Here is a 14,717-nt window from a genome sequence, read left to right as displayed (position 1 = left end):
CTATGTCATGCTACTGAATTTTGGCTTTTTGTGATTCACATATCAGCAATCCCGACTAGATAGAGCACAGTCAACGACATATCCTTTATCCAACAGCAGTGTGAGACAGGATGGTAAGGAGGCAAAATAATTGAAGTATTCCATGTGAGCAAGTTCACATCCATTAACTAAGCTGACGGTCAGTTTTGGTTATTTAGCGATTAATTGCCCAGCCCTACCTTAGATAAACTCTGATGAATGAACTCAACTACCCGATAAAAGGGGACCTCAGAGGCATGGCAGTATAACGGGCAGAGTGAGTGTTTTTATGATATTTTACAAACGAGGTCGTGTTGATCTTGGTAAGGTTAGTATGTTCCACAAATGAGGATTGAAATGTTGGAGGGTATAGTAATAGTTTTATGACCATATTTCGGATAGAAATGGATTATACAGATTCTGTCATTTAAAGTAGAGATGAGAGAAACTTCTACTTCAGGAGTGGGCGATTTTTCTATCTTCTTTAGATTGCTGATAAATATGTCTTCTCCTTTGACTGGCAATTAAATGGATAAAGTATGACTATGTATATACACTCTATATACACATACTTTATATACTATATGCTTATGTATGTACATATATTTGTAACTGTATACTTATATGAATGCATGAGTGTGTGTGAAAGACAACTATGTAATATATATATATATATATATATATATACACACTGATATTTGTTTGTACTGTATGTATGTACTGTGTAAGTAGGTATGTGTGTGTAGTGTGTGTATATATATATATATATATATATATATATATATATATATATATATATATATATTTTTCGGACTATAAGACGCACCTAGGTTTTAGAGGAGGAAAATAGGGAAAAAAAAATTTGAAGCAAAAACTGGTAAAATATTTAATATATGGGAGTTGTAGTTTTGCAACAGCTGCAAGGCCACATTGACAGGTGACCCTGCAGCTGTACGGGGATGCATAGAGTGTTTTTTTTTGCGGGTCCAGAAGTACTTTTTAGTTATACCATTTTGGGGGATATCTATTGCTTAGATCACCTTGTATTGAAAAAAAACAGGAGGTGATTTAGAACTTTTATTTATTTCATATTTTTAAAGCTTTTTTTTTTTTACTATTTTATTCCCCCCCGGGGCTTGAACCTGCGGTCACTTGATCGCAAGTCCCATAGACGGCAATACAACTGTATTGCCGTCTATGGGACATTCTGTATATTAGTATTACGGCGGCTGGTCATAGAGACCAGCCGCAATACTAATACAGCAGTGACAGGCCGGGGAGCCTCATTAGGCTCCCGGCTTTCACCCGGACAGGTCGGCTCCTGCGATATCGCCGCGCAGGAGCCGGACTGCAACTTTACAGGTACGGGGCCGGTGGGGACCGGCCCCGGGGGAGAAGAGGCCACCGATACTGACCCGGCATCCGCTGTACTAGAGAGGCGGATGCCGGGGAGGGATAGACGCCGGGGCCTGAGACATCGCTACGATCCTCTGCCTTCATGAAGCCAGCAGCGGGGGGACGGAGGAGCTGCTGCTGGCTTCATGCAGGGCAGAGGAGCGTAGCGATGTCTCAGGCCCCGGCACCTGTAATGGCGTCTATCACTTGCCGGCTTCCGCCTCTCTATTACAGTGGATGCCAGGCGCCACCTTCAGACTATAAGACGCACCCTTCTTTTCCCCAAAAATTTTGGGGAAAAAAAGTGCGTCTTATAGTCCGAAAAATACGGTATATATATATATATATATATATATATATATATATATATATATATATATATATACACTCACCGGCCACTTTATTAGGTACACCATGCTAGTAACGGGTTGGACCCCCTTTTGCCTTCAGAACTGCCTCAATTCTTCGTGGCATAGATTCAACAAGGTGCTGGAAGCATTCCTCAGAGATTTTGGTCCATATTGACATGATGGCATCACACAGTTGCCGCAGATTTGTCGGCTGCACATCCATGATGCGAATCTCCCGTTCCACCACATCCCAAAGATGCTCTATTGGATTGAGATCTGGTGACTGTGGAGGCCATTGGAGTACAGTGAACTCATTGTCATGTTCAAGAAACCAGTCTGAGATGATTCCAGCTTTATGACATGGCGCATTATCCTGCTGAAAGTAGCCATCAGATGTTGGGTACATTGTGGTCATAAAGGGATGGACATGGTCAGCAACAATACTCAGGTAGGCTTTGGCGTTGCAACGATGCTCAATTGGTACCAAGGGGCTCAAAGAGTGCCAAGAAAATATTCCCCACACCATGACACCACCACCACCAGCCTGAACCGTTGATACAAGGTAGGATGGATCCATGCTTTCATGTTGTTGACGCCAAATTCTGACCCTACCATCCGAATGTCGCAGCAGAAATTGAGACTCATCAGACCAGGCAACGTTTTTCCAATCTTCAATTGTCCAATTTCGATGAGCTTGTGCAAATTGTAGCCTCAGTTTCCTGTTCTTAGCTGAAAGGAGTGGCACCCGGTGTGGTCTTCTGCTGCTGTAGCCCATCTGCCTCAAAGTTCGACGTACTGTGCGTTCAGAGATGCTCTTCTGGCTACCTTGGTTGTAACGGGTGGCTATTTGAGTCACTGTTGCCTTTCTATCAGCTCGAACCAGTCTGGCCATTCTCCTCTGACCTCTGGCATCAACAACGCATTTCCGCCCACAGAACTGCCGCTCACTGGATGTTTTTTCTTTTTCGGACCATTCTCTGTAAACCCTAGAGATGGTTGTGCGTGAAAATCCCAGTAGATCAGCAGTTTCTGAAATACTCAGACCAGCCCTTCTGGCACCAACAACCATGCCACGTTCAAAGGCACTCAAATCACCTTTCTTCCCCATACTGATGCTTGGTTTGAACTGCAGGAGATTGTCTTGACCATGTCTACATGCCTAAATGCACTGAGTTGCCGCCATGTGATTGGCTGATTAGAAATTAAGTGTTAACGAGCAGTTGGACAGGTGTACCTAATAAAGTGGCCGGTGAGTGTATATATATTCTGTAGGTGAACCCTATTGTGAGAAAATAAATTACAATTTTTTTTTAATTTCAGGTACAAAACTGAATTGTGCCCAACAATGTCCTCATCGATGCAGGGGTCCAATGCCCAGTGATTGTTGTCATGGTCAGTGTGCAGCTGGTTGTACTGGTCCTAGAGAAACAGACTGTCTGGTAATGAAGAGAGCTATAATACCTGTCCTTTATGTGCATTTCATTTACATTTTACTATTTTAAAAACTCATGTACAATTCTTTTTCTCCAGGCATGCCGTAAATTTCGGAATGGTGACATATGCACAGAAAGCTGTCCTCCACTTCATATATACAATCCACTTACATACGCATTGGATAGGAACCCTAACGGGAAATACACTTTTGGTGCCTCATGTGTGACAAGGTGTCCACGTAAGTAAAACTACTCTCCTACCAATCCTGGGTCTAAATAATAATAATAATGAAATGGCACACTTCACTAATGCTGGGTTCTCACCTGCTTTGGTGTCACTGCATCTAATCAGATTTTGTGATCTGTTGATAGATCATATAAACTGACTAGAATGGGCACTTAAAAAAAACATTAAAAACCATTTAAAACTACTTACATGAGTGCGTTTGGAGCATTTGTACAATGTATCCACTCTTTTAGACGGAGACCAAAATCGGACTAAAAGCACTTTTGCTCCATCTAAAAAATAAGGATACACGACGGAGAGTAACTTCTCTTTTTTGTACATTCGTTTCTTCTCTGCCAGTCCTGCAGACTGTATTCGTGCACCACTGAAATCCCCCGCGCGTCGCTACATTTGATGATTGCTTACCGGTGGGTGTTGTTTTATTTCATAGATAATTACATAGTGACAGAACTTGGATCTTGTGTTCGGACTTGTAGTCCAGGTTCATATGAAATGGATGAACAAGGTGTTCGCATCTGTAAGAAGTGTGATGGACCATGCACTCAAGGTAAATATCCTTCAATTGGAGTATTCTGCATTATATTTATTTTATTTATTTATTTGTATATAGAATAGGAATTTCTACAGTTTTTCATGACATACAGAGTACAAATTATCAGCTCCATATAATGAATCCAAGGGGTAACTGTGTGGGACTAAACATGAAGTCATTCATGTCATGGTAACTGGAATTCAGATACGTAGCAATAGGTTTAAATGACATGACGCACATGTGCTGCAATTGCGGATGGAATGATGATTTATATTATGGTTATCGCAATTATTTAATTGTATGTATATAACATTTATAGTATACTGTCATGGATGGCTGTCTGTGTCTAGATTAAATAGTCAAGATTCTCTGTCTGAGATGATCTGGGTCATATGATGTGCGTGGGTCGCTTGACTGACACCATGTTTAGTCCTGGGCATTACACAGGACTACTCTGGACCATAATACAGACACGTAGTGCATGTATATTAAAAAAGCATATGATTTTCTAATGTATAATCTAATAAATAAAAATTGGAATACCCCCTTTAAATTTTCCAATGAGGTTGCTACTATAGGCAAACTTTTGACACCTTCCATCAACGAGCAATAAAAGTTCTGTTCCACGAAATATTATCCATCTTTGCCTGGTTTCTTTCAGAAAAAACTTGTGATGGTATTGGATTTGGAGTTTTAGAACAAGTTTTATCCATAAATGCAACAAACATTGGTTACTTTGAAAACTGTACAAAAGTTACTGGAAGTATTAACATTCTGCCGTTTGCTGTAGATGGGTAAGTCACATACCAGTAAGTATGACAAGTGATTACATTTGGCGTTAGAATATATGTATATATATATATATATATATATATATATACAGTATATTTAAATGTAGATTGTGAGCCCCATATAGAGATTTGAACCCAGGACTCCAGTACTGCAGTGCTAACCACTGAGCCACCGTGTTGCCCCCAGTGTTAGGATATCCTGTCACTTTGTGATCAGTTGGACTCAAGCCTCTGATATCCACATAGAGAAAGGACTTACTATAGAGCTGGTTCAGTGTTGTGGCCCCATTTTTTTTTTCCTGTGTGTTAGTGACAGCCATCAGCGGCAACACAGCCCTCATTTGAGAAGTCAGACACATTGATTATAAAGTGGAGAGCTAAGCTGGTGACAGACTTTCAGTTAAGTAGATGGAAAAACCTTTAGGCTAAGGCCCCACTTTGCAAAAATGCAGCTTTTTTGCTGCGGTTTTTTGAGCCTAAGCAAACAATGCTTACAAAAGCAATAGGAAATATATAGGAAGCTCTTATACTTCTACCTTCTGTTCAATCCACTCTTGGCTTTAGCTAAAAAAAATACACAACAAAATCTGCATTAAAAAAGCTGCGTTTTCGCAACACAAGGCCTTAGCCTTAAAGTATGTTCCATTACTTACATTATACTGATCAGCTTGTATTATAGTTCAGAGCATTGGCAGCAACAGCAAGTGTTAATAATAAGTTCTTGGGTGGACCAGACCACACTTTTGCTGTTATGGCGCTGTTCTATAGGTATTATTACATGGCCACTGTATTTTTATGTGTAGTCACTCATGGGAATATATAAAAGGGAGTATATTAAAAAAAACATATGTGGAAAGTTAGGGGTCTATCGGATTGTTTTATAAAATAGAAATGTGTGGGGCAACCGAAATTCACTGAACCCAACTGCACTTGTGGCCTTGTTTCTTTAAAGCCAGAACTATAGAGGGAAAAGAAATGGGTGCCCTCCTGTACCCCACTCTCCATCCCATACCCACCCCTGACATCACTCATTGCCAGTACTTAGCATCTGAATAGGTTCTACATTAAATGTCTGCACTAACCAGATCCAAATGATTTCTCTTTTTAGTGATCCTTATACCAACACACCAAAATTGGATCCAGATAGACTGAACATTCTTAGATCCATACGTGAAATATCAGGTCAGTTCTGAGACACAAACATTTCGGTGTAAAATATTTAAAGGGAATCTATCATTGCCTATAGAGATTTTTAACAAGGAATATATTTGCATAGCTTTTAGAAAGGCTATTCCAGGCATACCTTTTATTCATTTTATTAATCCTTCCAGCCATTTTTGAATTAGCCTGCTTTTATTGATATGCTTAGCAAGTTTCCTGGTGACAGACTCTCTTTAAAGCAGACCTCCAATTAAAAAACAGCTTGTCATAAATTGATAGTACAATTTATGACAAGCTGAGTTACTTTTTACATAGAAATCAATATGGGGTGGGGCACATTTTAATATGCTCCCCAGTATAATGCTCCACAGTGGCCCTACACAGTATAAAATGTTCCCAAGAGCCTCGATCCACTTCAGACGAACCCCTGGAAATTAATTTCAATGAATATTTGTGTTCTTCGGCCCTCAGTGCTATTATTATACTCTGGGGCCCGAAGAGCCCCCTTGCAGCCTTGGGCCCCAGGCAACAGTACATTTCACCCTTAGGCTTAGTTCACACGTAAATTACGCGTGGCTTATTTTGGCACCGGAAAAAAACGCTTCCTAATTAGGCAGCTTTTTTTGGACCTTGCCGTGCTTTTTGTAGCTTTTTTTGGAGTGTTGTTTTGTAAAAACCACTTCAAAAAACGCCAGGCTGTTTTCTCCTCCCATAAAGTGAATGGGCTGAAAAAAACGCGTCGTTTTTTTTTCCACGTGTTTTTCGCCTCCCATTCACTTTTGCTTTCTTCAGGCGGAAAACGCCTGAAGAAATATCATGTCACTTCTTTTTTTCTGCTAGCAGAAAAATCTGTTAGCAGAAAAAAAAAGCTAGCAGTCTACATAGACCACTATTGTAAAGGGGCGGATTTTGAAGCGAAATCCACTGTCAAAATCAGCCTCTTTGCCCCTGTGTGAACTAGCCCTAATAATAATCCGCCTCTATTAAAGGGGTTTTCCGGGCAAAAAAAAAGTCTGTTGGTGTTATTAATGGGTTAATAAATGTACCTATATACTTTTTAGTGTGTTTTGAGTGATTTCTGGGTGTCTCTGGGGGCCCCTAATGTCTCCTACTTTTGTTTACATCCTTATTCTTCCTGCTATGCAACTTCCTAACTCCTTTCACCTATCCTTCCTATCCTATCTATATGTCCTACCCTACCTACTCAGCCCAACCCCCGACAAATATTACATACTTACCCTTCTTCCTGTGAGACAGCCCTTCCTTTTGTACTGTGTCCGGGCTCCTTCTCCAGCGACGATTCACCTCTACTGCGCATGCGTAGACACGCAGTAGAGGTCCACGTTCCTAGTAGAAGAGGAGAAGAGTGCGCACCCTGCTGGTACAGAAGGAGGAGCTGTCTCACTGGAAGAAGCCGTGGATGGGTAAGTATGAGTGAAGTGGATGGAGGGAGTAGTAGTGACAATCTGTTTCTGGAAATGGGGAAACAGATTGTCACTGGATTATCAGAAAATGTCCCTGGGGCTGTTACATAACTGCCCCAGGGATATGAGTAAATATACATTTTTTATTAATTATATTATTTAGGAAGTAGGAGGGGGGAGGGGTTTTAGACTAGTGTAGCGTTTTCAAAATATCCTGGACAACCCTTTTAACAACAATGGCATCTGTCTGAGATGAAAACCCAAATTTGAAGTAAAAATGGTCTTTTGAAATAATACAAAGGGTTTAGGGTTCTTACTGTATCTTAGCACCTGTGTGACCCTCACACGACTGGAATATACAAGAAGATGTGTGTCTGTGTAATGTCAAATAAAATGCTATGATATAATATTGATATAATGATATAATAACCGTATTGCCCCTTGTTGTCCTTACAGGTTATTTAATGATACAGTGGTGGCCGAACAATTTCACAGATCTGAGTATTTTTGAAAATCTTGAAACAATCAGAGGCAGAACGGTACAATAGTAAGTATTTGTTTACATCTGATATATACAATGTATAACACTTTTGCTAAATATGCTAAATAAAATGTTGTTTTAAGTTCCTTCACTCAAATGCAAAAATTTTACCTAAGTCCAAATAGAGTACCTTCAGGCATATAGCGTTGTATTCTATTGTATTGTATATAGCGTTGTATGTTGTATTTTATTATATTGTTCAGTAGTGGTTAAACATGGAGTAGAAAGTGATCTTCTGCACTTTGCACAGATTCCCAGTGAACTAAACATTAGGTTAAATACACTTGTTAGGCTGAATTCACATCAGTGCCCGTCTCAGTTTGGGGATTCAATCCCTCATTTCGCATGTAGGACTTTTCTCTCCGCAACCGGAAACCAGACTCCATTATAGTCTAACCACTTTTTTAAACATTAAGGATTTTATTGAAGGAATTTTTTCGGTAGATACATTCGAAAAAAGAAATCGGCAACAAGAAGGAGTTAAGGCAAAGGGGAGGAACGAGGGGGTACAGGGTGACGATAGGGAGGGAAGGGAGAACAAGAGACGACACAAGGGAACAGGGAGATTACATAGGGGAAAGAGGGGAACAAAAGCTCTTTTGCAGCAGAGCCACATAATCATTTCAAAACAACAAGAAAGAAAAAAAACAGGTGAAGATATTATTAAATTGGCACAAGAGACAAATCCAACATCATGTAGAAGGAGAGAAGGAATTAGCAGCAAAGGAGAAGAGGGGGAGAGGAGGAGATATTTAGGGGATATGGAAGGAAAGGCAGAGTGGAAGTCAGTAATAGAAATGGTTCCACAAGAGCCACGTACGCTGGTTTACACTATTATCACATTTCTGCTCCGCAAGCAGATTTTCCATAGTGCGTATATGCAGGATCACCTGCAGCCAGGACAATAGAGAAGGGGAGTGACGGATTTCCATAGCCTAGGGATAACAGTTCTTGCCGCTACTAACATCTGGAGTTTGTGAGGGAAAATAGAAAGGTGCAAAGGAGCAGGGCCATCCTTCAGGGCAACACCAGTGACCTCCAAATAATCCTACAAACCTCGGACCAGTAGGGATGAAGGAGGTTACATTCCCACCAGACGTGTGTCATCATTCCCCGATCAATGTTACATCTCCAACACTGGTCCATAGTGGAGGGGTAAATCTCACAAAGGACAGAGGGGTAAAATCTAGAGAGGAGCTTATAGTTCAATTGCTGGGCCTTGCAGGATATGGAAAACTTGTGGCACACCCGAAAGGCCGAGAACCACACGTCTGGTGAAAACGACACCCCCAGCTCCCTCTTAGTCTAACCGCTTTTTAAACAGATTGGGTTTCTCTTTTTTCCAAAGAATGGAAACCCAAGTGCATGTGTGAACCTAGCGTTAAGTGGCAAAACCACAGTCTTTTCTGATATTTCTCTGTTATACAGGTGTATTGTCCTATTTTTTTCAAATACTATAAAATTAAAAGTAAAACATTTGATTCTGGTTATATCATTTAATTACAGCTTTTAAATATGGTGTTAATCTTGTTAGTGAATGACATTGGTCTCACCAGTATGTTACGGTTTCTCTTATAATTCAGAATTCATACTTGTCCTACCTTGGTCCCAGACACACTTGTGTTCAGTGGTGTGTCCTAAAGTCTTTCAGTTGGGACTTAGAAATAGGGCTTATTGGCTTTTCTTTATGAAGTTTTGGTCTACCTATAGATGCTGAGTTTTTTATAGTTATGCCATTGTTAAGTGTGAAGTCAGCTGCACGTCCTCCCTACTTCACCTCTCTTGATGTTTAAAACTTAGTCGTGCCTTTTGTGACCTAATGATTGATAACATGGGCAATATGTTGGCATTTACTATAACCCTACTGCATTTAATACAGCCTATAGAAAGATCCGAATATCTGTATTTTATATTCTAGTGGGAGATATTCACTTGGCGTAATAGGTCTATCAATAACATCAATGGGATTGCGATCACTCAAGGAAGTGAGCGCTGGTGACGTCATCATTAAAAGTAACAAAGAGCTCTGCTATCTTGAAACAATGAACTGGACATATGTATTCAGAACAAACCAACAGAAGAGAATATTAGAAAATAAAGACATTAATGTTTGCGGTAAGTATGCCTATAAAGCCAGTACTATACTATATATCACAAGAGATAGTACAGCATCCCTGTCATGTTCACCAATGTAGAAAAAAAACCGCATGCAATTTTATCTATATCTATATGTTGCTCGCTAGTGACACACTACAATACTCAGCATTCCAAAACTAAGTTCACATCTATGTCAGAGACTCCATTTGGAGCTTCCATCACAGCACTGAAAATTGCAGCCAAATGATGGACACTAGAAGCTCAACTGAGCCCATTTTAGTGAATGGGATCTTTTGAGCTCTGTTGGTTTCTGTTATCCAGCACTTCCATTATTTCCTTTCTTCTGCTTCTGTAAGAGTATGTCCACACAGAGTTTTATGCAGACAGATTCTTCCTCAAAATCTATCTCAAAAAACATTCAAAACTCCCATTAATTTCTAGGGGAGTCAGTAGCATCGTGACCTATTTTCAAGATGATACGTCTTGCAAACCCCATGTAAATGAATGGGAAGTGGAAAAAAAACTCATTGTATTTATTGGACACAGTTTTTACAAAAAAAAATGCTAGTGTTAATTTCTGGAAAGCTCTTTTGGAAAAACTGCAACGCATGGGGCCTTAGCCTGATGCAATTTTCAAGGCCCTTTCCCAAAACAGTATGCTGGGGAAAAAAAACACTTAAAAAACATGTAACAAAACCTACATAACCCACACTTCTGTCAGGTTAGGACTGGATAGTAATCCCTGATAACCCATTTTTGCTGTGAAAAAAAAACCTGTCTCTAAATATTTCAGATGTCTCTCTGTTGGAAGTGTTCTCCCCTTCCTCTCTCTCCCCTCTTCATAGAGTTCTACTGTACAGATTTCATCAGTGTCAGAAAGAAGGCATTTGTATTATATAAAGTATATTACAAAGTTTCTTATCTTCATGGGTGGCCATACAGTTGAGAGTAGGCTATAGAATGTATAATATCTATCTTAGGTATGTTCACTTACAGATGGTTTTATAATTTATAAGCTGTATTGTATATTTTTTAAATCTTATTTTGCAGTTGAAGAAAAAAAGATTTGTGATCCCTTGTGCACTAACGGTTGTTGGGGACCTGGACCGTCACTGTGTCTTTCCTGTAAATTATATAAGCGTGGAAAAGAATGTGTCGAAGGCTGCAATGTAAATAAAAGGTAACTTTATTATTAATTTAATTAATTTATTTGTATGTTTTCTTAAGCTATGTTCACACCTATACAGTGCCCTGTACTTTGAGGTTGATGCTTACCAGTGTTTAGCAACCAAACAAAATCTTTTGGCATACAACTGCCTGATGATAGTGTTTGGCTTGTTTCCCCTATACATCCATTGAATTTCCGATATAAATGTTGAACATTGACTTGAAATGTGTCTTGCTGAGTAGAGATGAGCGAACAGTGTTCTATCGAACACATGTTCGATCGGATATTAGACTGTTCGGCATGTTCGAATCGAATCGAACACCGCGTGGTAAAGTGCGCCAAAATTCGATTCCCCTCCCACCTTCCCTGGCGCCTTTTTTGCACCAATAACAGCGCAGGGGAGGTGGGACAGGAACTACGACACCGGGGGCATTGAAAAAAATTGGAAAAAGTCATTGGCTGCCGAAATCAGGTGACCTCCATTTTAGACGAATAGTGGATTTCAAATCCGGGTCATATGAGAATGTGAACTTTGTGACTATGAGACAGGGATAGCTGTACAGGCAGGGATAGCTAGGGATAACCTTTATTTAGGGGGGAATGTTATTAAAAATAACTTTTTGGGGCTCTATCGGGTGTGTAATTGTGATTTTTGTGAGATAAACTTTTTCCCATAGGGATGCATTGGCCAGCGCTGATTGGCCGAATTCCGTACTCTGGCCAATCAGTGCTGGCCAATGCATTCTATTGGCGTGATGAAGCAGTGCTGAATGTGTGTGTTTAGCTCAACTACACCGGTGGAGTAGTTGAGCTAAGCACACAGATTCAGCTCTGCTTCAATCAGCGCTGGCCAATGCATTCTATTAGCTTGATGAAGCAGAGTGTGCACAAGGGTTCAAGCGCACCCTCGGCTCTGATGTAGCAGAGCCGAGGGTGCACAAGGGTTCAAGCGCACCCTCAGCTCTGATGTGCGCTTGAACCCTTGTGCACACTCTGCTTCATCAAGCTAATAGAATGCATTGGCCAGCGCTGATTGAAGCATAGCTGAATCTGTGTGCTTAGCTCAACTACTCCACCGGTGTAGTTGAGCTAAACACACACATTCAGCACTGCTTCATCACGCCAATACAATGCATTAGCCAGTGCTGATTGGCCAGAGTACGGAATTCGGCCAATCAGCGCTGGCTCTGCTGGAGGAGGCGGAGTCTAAGATCGCTCCACACCAGTCTCCATTCAGGTCCGACCTTAGACTCCGCCTCCTCCGGCAGAGCCAGCGCTGATTGGCCGAAGGCTGGCCAATGCATTCCTATGCGAATGCAGAGACTTAGCAGTGCTGAGCCATTTCTGCTCAACTACACATCTGATGCACACTCGGCACTGCTACATCAGATGTAGCAATCTGATGTAGCAGAGCCGAGGGTGCACTAGAACCCCTGTGCAAACTCAGTTCACGCTAATAGAATGCATTGGCCAGCGCTGATTGGCCAATGCATTCTATTAGCCCGATGAAGTAGAGCTGAATGTGTGTGCTAAGCACACACATTCAGCTCTACTTCATCGGGCTAATAGAATGCATTGGCCAGCGCTGATTGGCCAGAGTACGGAACTCGACCAATCAGCGCTGGCTCTGCTGGAGGAGGCGGAGTCTAAGATCGCTCCACACCAGTCTCCATTCAGGTCCGACCTTAGACTCCGCCTCCTCCAGCAGAGCCAGCGCTGATTGGCCGAATTCCGTACTCTGGCCAATCAGTGCTGGCCAATGCATTCTATTGGCGTGATGAAGCAGTGCTGAATGTGTGTGTTTAGCTCAACTACACCGGTGGAGTAGTTGAGCTAAGCACACAGATTCAGCTCTGCTTCAATCAGCGCTGGCCAATGCATTCTATTAGCTTGATGAAGCAGAGTGTGCACAAGGGTTCAAGCGCACCCTCGGCTCTGATGTAGCAGAGCCGAGGCTGCACAAGGGTTAAAGCGCACCCTCGGCTCTGATGTAGAAGAGCCGAGGGTGCACAAGGGTTCAAGCGCACCCTCGGCTCTGATGTAGCAGAGCCGAGGCTGCACAAGGGTTCAAGTGCACCCTCGGCTCTGATGTAGCAGAGCCGAGGCTGCACAAGGGTTCAAGCGCACCCTCGGCTCTGACGTAGCAGAGCCGAGGGTGCACAAGGGTTCAAGCGCGCCCTCGGCTCTGACGTAGCAGAGCCGAGGCTGCACAAGGGTTCAAGCGCACCCTCGGCTCTGACGTAGCAGAGCCGAGGCTGCACAAGGGTTCAAGCGCACCCTCGGCTCTGATGTAGCAGAGCCGAGGCTGCACAAGGGTTCAAGCGCACCCTCGGCTCTGATGTAGCAGAGCCGAGGGTGCACAAGGGTTCAAGCGCACCCTCGGCTCTGATGTAGCAGAGCCGAGGGTGCACTTGAACCCTTGTGCAGCCTCGGCTCTGCTACATCAGAGCCGAGGGTGCGCTTGAACCCTTGTGCACACTCTGCTTCATCAAGCTAATAGAATGCATTGGCCAGCGCTGATTGAAGCAGAGCTGAATCTGTGTGCTTAGCTCAACTACTCCACCGGTGTAGTAGAGCTAAACACACACATTCAGCACTGCTTCATCACGCCAATACAATGTATTAGCCAGTGCTGATTGGCCAGAGTACGGAATTCAGCCAATCAGCGCTGGCTCTGCTGGAGGAGGCGGAGTCTAAGGTCGGACCTGAATGGAGACTGGTGTGGAGCGATCTTAGACTCCGCCTCCTCCAGCAGAGCCAGCGCTGATTGGTCGAGTTCCGTACTCTGGCCAATCAGCGCTGGCCAATGCATTCTATTAGCCCGATGAAGTAGAGCTGAATGTGTGTGCTTAGCACACACATTCAGCTCTACTTCATCGGGCTAATAGAATGCATTGGCCAATCAGCGCTGGCCAATGCATTCTATTAGCGTGAACTGAGTTTGCACAGGGGTTCTAGTGCACCCTCGGCTCTGCTACATCAGATTGCTACATCTGATGTAGCAGTGCCGAGTGTGCATCAGATGTGTAGTTGAGCAGAAATGGCTCAGCACTGCTAAGTCTCTGCATTCGCATAGGAATGCATTGGCCAGCCTTCGGCCAATCAGCGCTGGCTCTGCCGGAGGAGGCGGAGTCTAAGGTCAGACCTGAATGGAGACTGGTGTGGAGCGATCTTAGACTCCGCCTCCTCCAGCAGAGCCAGCGCTGATTGGTCGAGTTCCGTACTCTGGCCAATCAGCGCTGGCCAATGCATTCTATTAGCCCGATGAAGTAGAGCTGAATGTGTGTGCTTAGCACACACATTCAGCTCTACTTCATCGGGCTAATAGAATGCATTGGCCAATCAGCGCTGGCCAATGCATTCTATTAGCGTGAACTGAGTTTGCACAGGGGTTCTAGTGCACCCTCGGCTCTGCTACATCAGATTGCTACATCTGATGTAGCAGTGCCGAGTGTGCATCAGATGTGTAGTTGAGCAGAAATGGCTCAGCACTGCTAAGTCTCTGCATTCGCATAGGAATGCATTGGCCAGCCTTCGGCCAATCAGCGCTGGCTCTGCCG

At 42.7% G+C, this 14,717-nt stretch overlaps 1 protein-coding gene across 1 annotated transcript in view; it reads left to right on the top strand.

Moving 5' to 3' along the window:
* EGFR (epidermal growth factor receptor) overlaps window positions 1–14,717 on the top strand; it is a 143,163-nt gene that overhangs the window by 99,508 nt on the left and 28,938 nt on the right. Inside the window, exons 6-13 of the mRNA XM_075271233.1 lie at window positions 3,084–3,202; window positions 3,294–3,435; window positions 3,874–3,990; window positions 4,637–4,769; window positions 5,875–5,948; window positions 7,808–7,898; window positions 9,811–10,007; window positions 11,040–11,169. Of these exons, the coding sequence (XP_075127334.1) occupies window positions 3,084–3,202; window positions 3,294–3,435; window positions 3,874–3,990; window positions 4,637–4,769; window positions 5,875–5,948; window positions 7,808–7,898; window positions 9,811–10,007; window positions 11,040–11,169 (1,003 nt within the window). The remainder of the gene's footprint in view (window positions 1–3,083; window positions 3,203–3,293; window positions 3,436–3,873; window positions 3,991–4,636; window positions 4,770–5,874; window positions 5,949–7,807; window positions 7,899–9,810; window positions 10,008–11,039; window positions 11,170–14,717) is intronic.

The sequence above is a fragment of the Leptodactylus fuscus genome, chromosome 4 (assembly GCF_031893055.1).
Source record: "Leptodactylus fuscus isolate aLepFus1 chromosome 4, aLepFus1.hap2, whole genome shotgun sequence".
NCBI classification, from domain to species: Eukaryota; Metazoa; Chordata; class Amphibia; order Anura; family Leptodactylidae; genus Leptodactylus; species Leptodactylus fuscus.
This window is presented reverse-complemented; position numbering and strand designations above follow the sequence as displayed.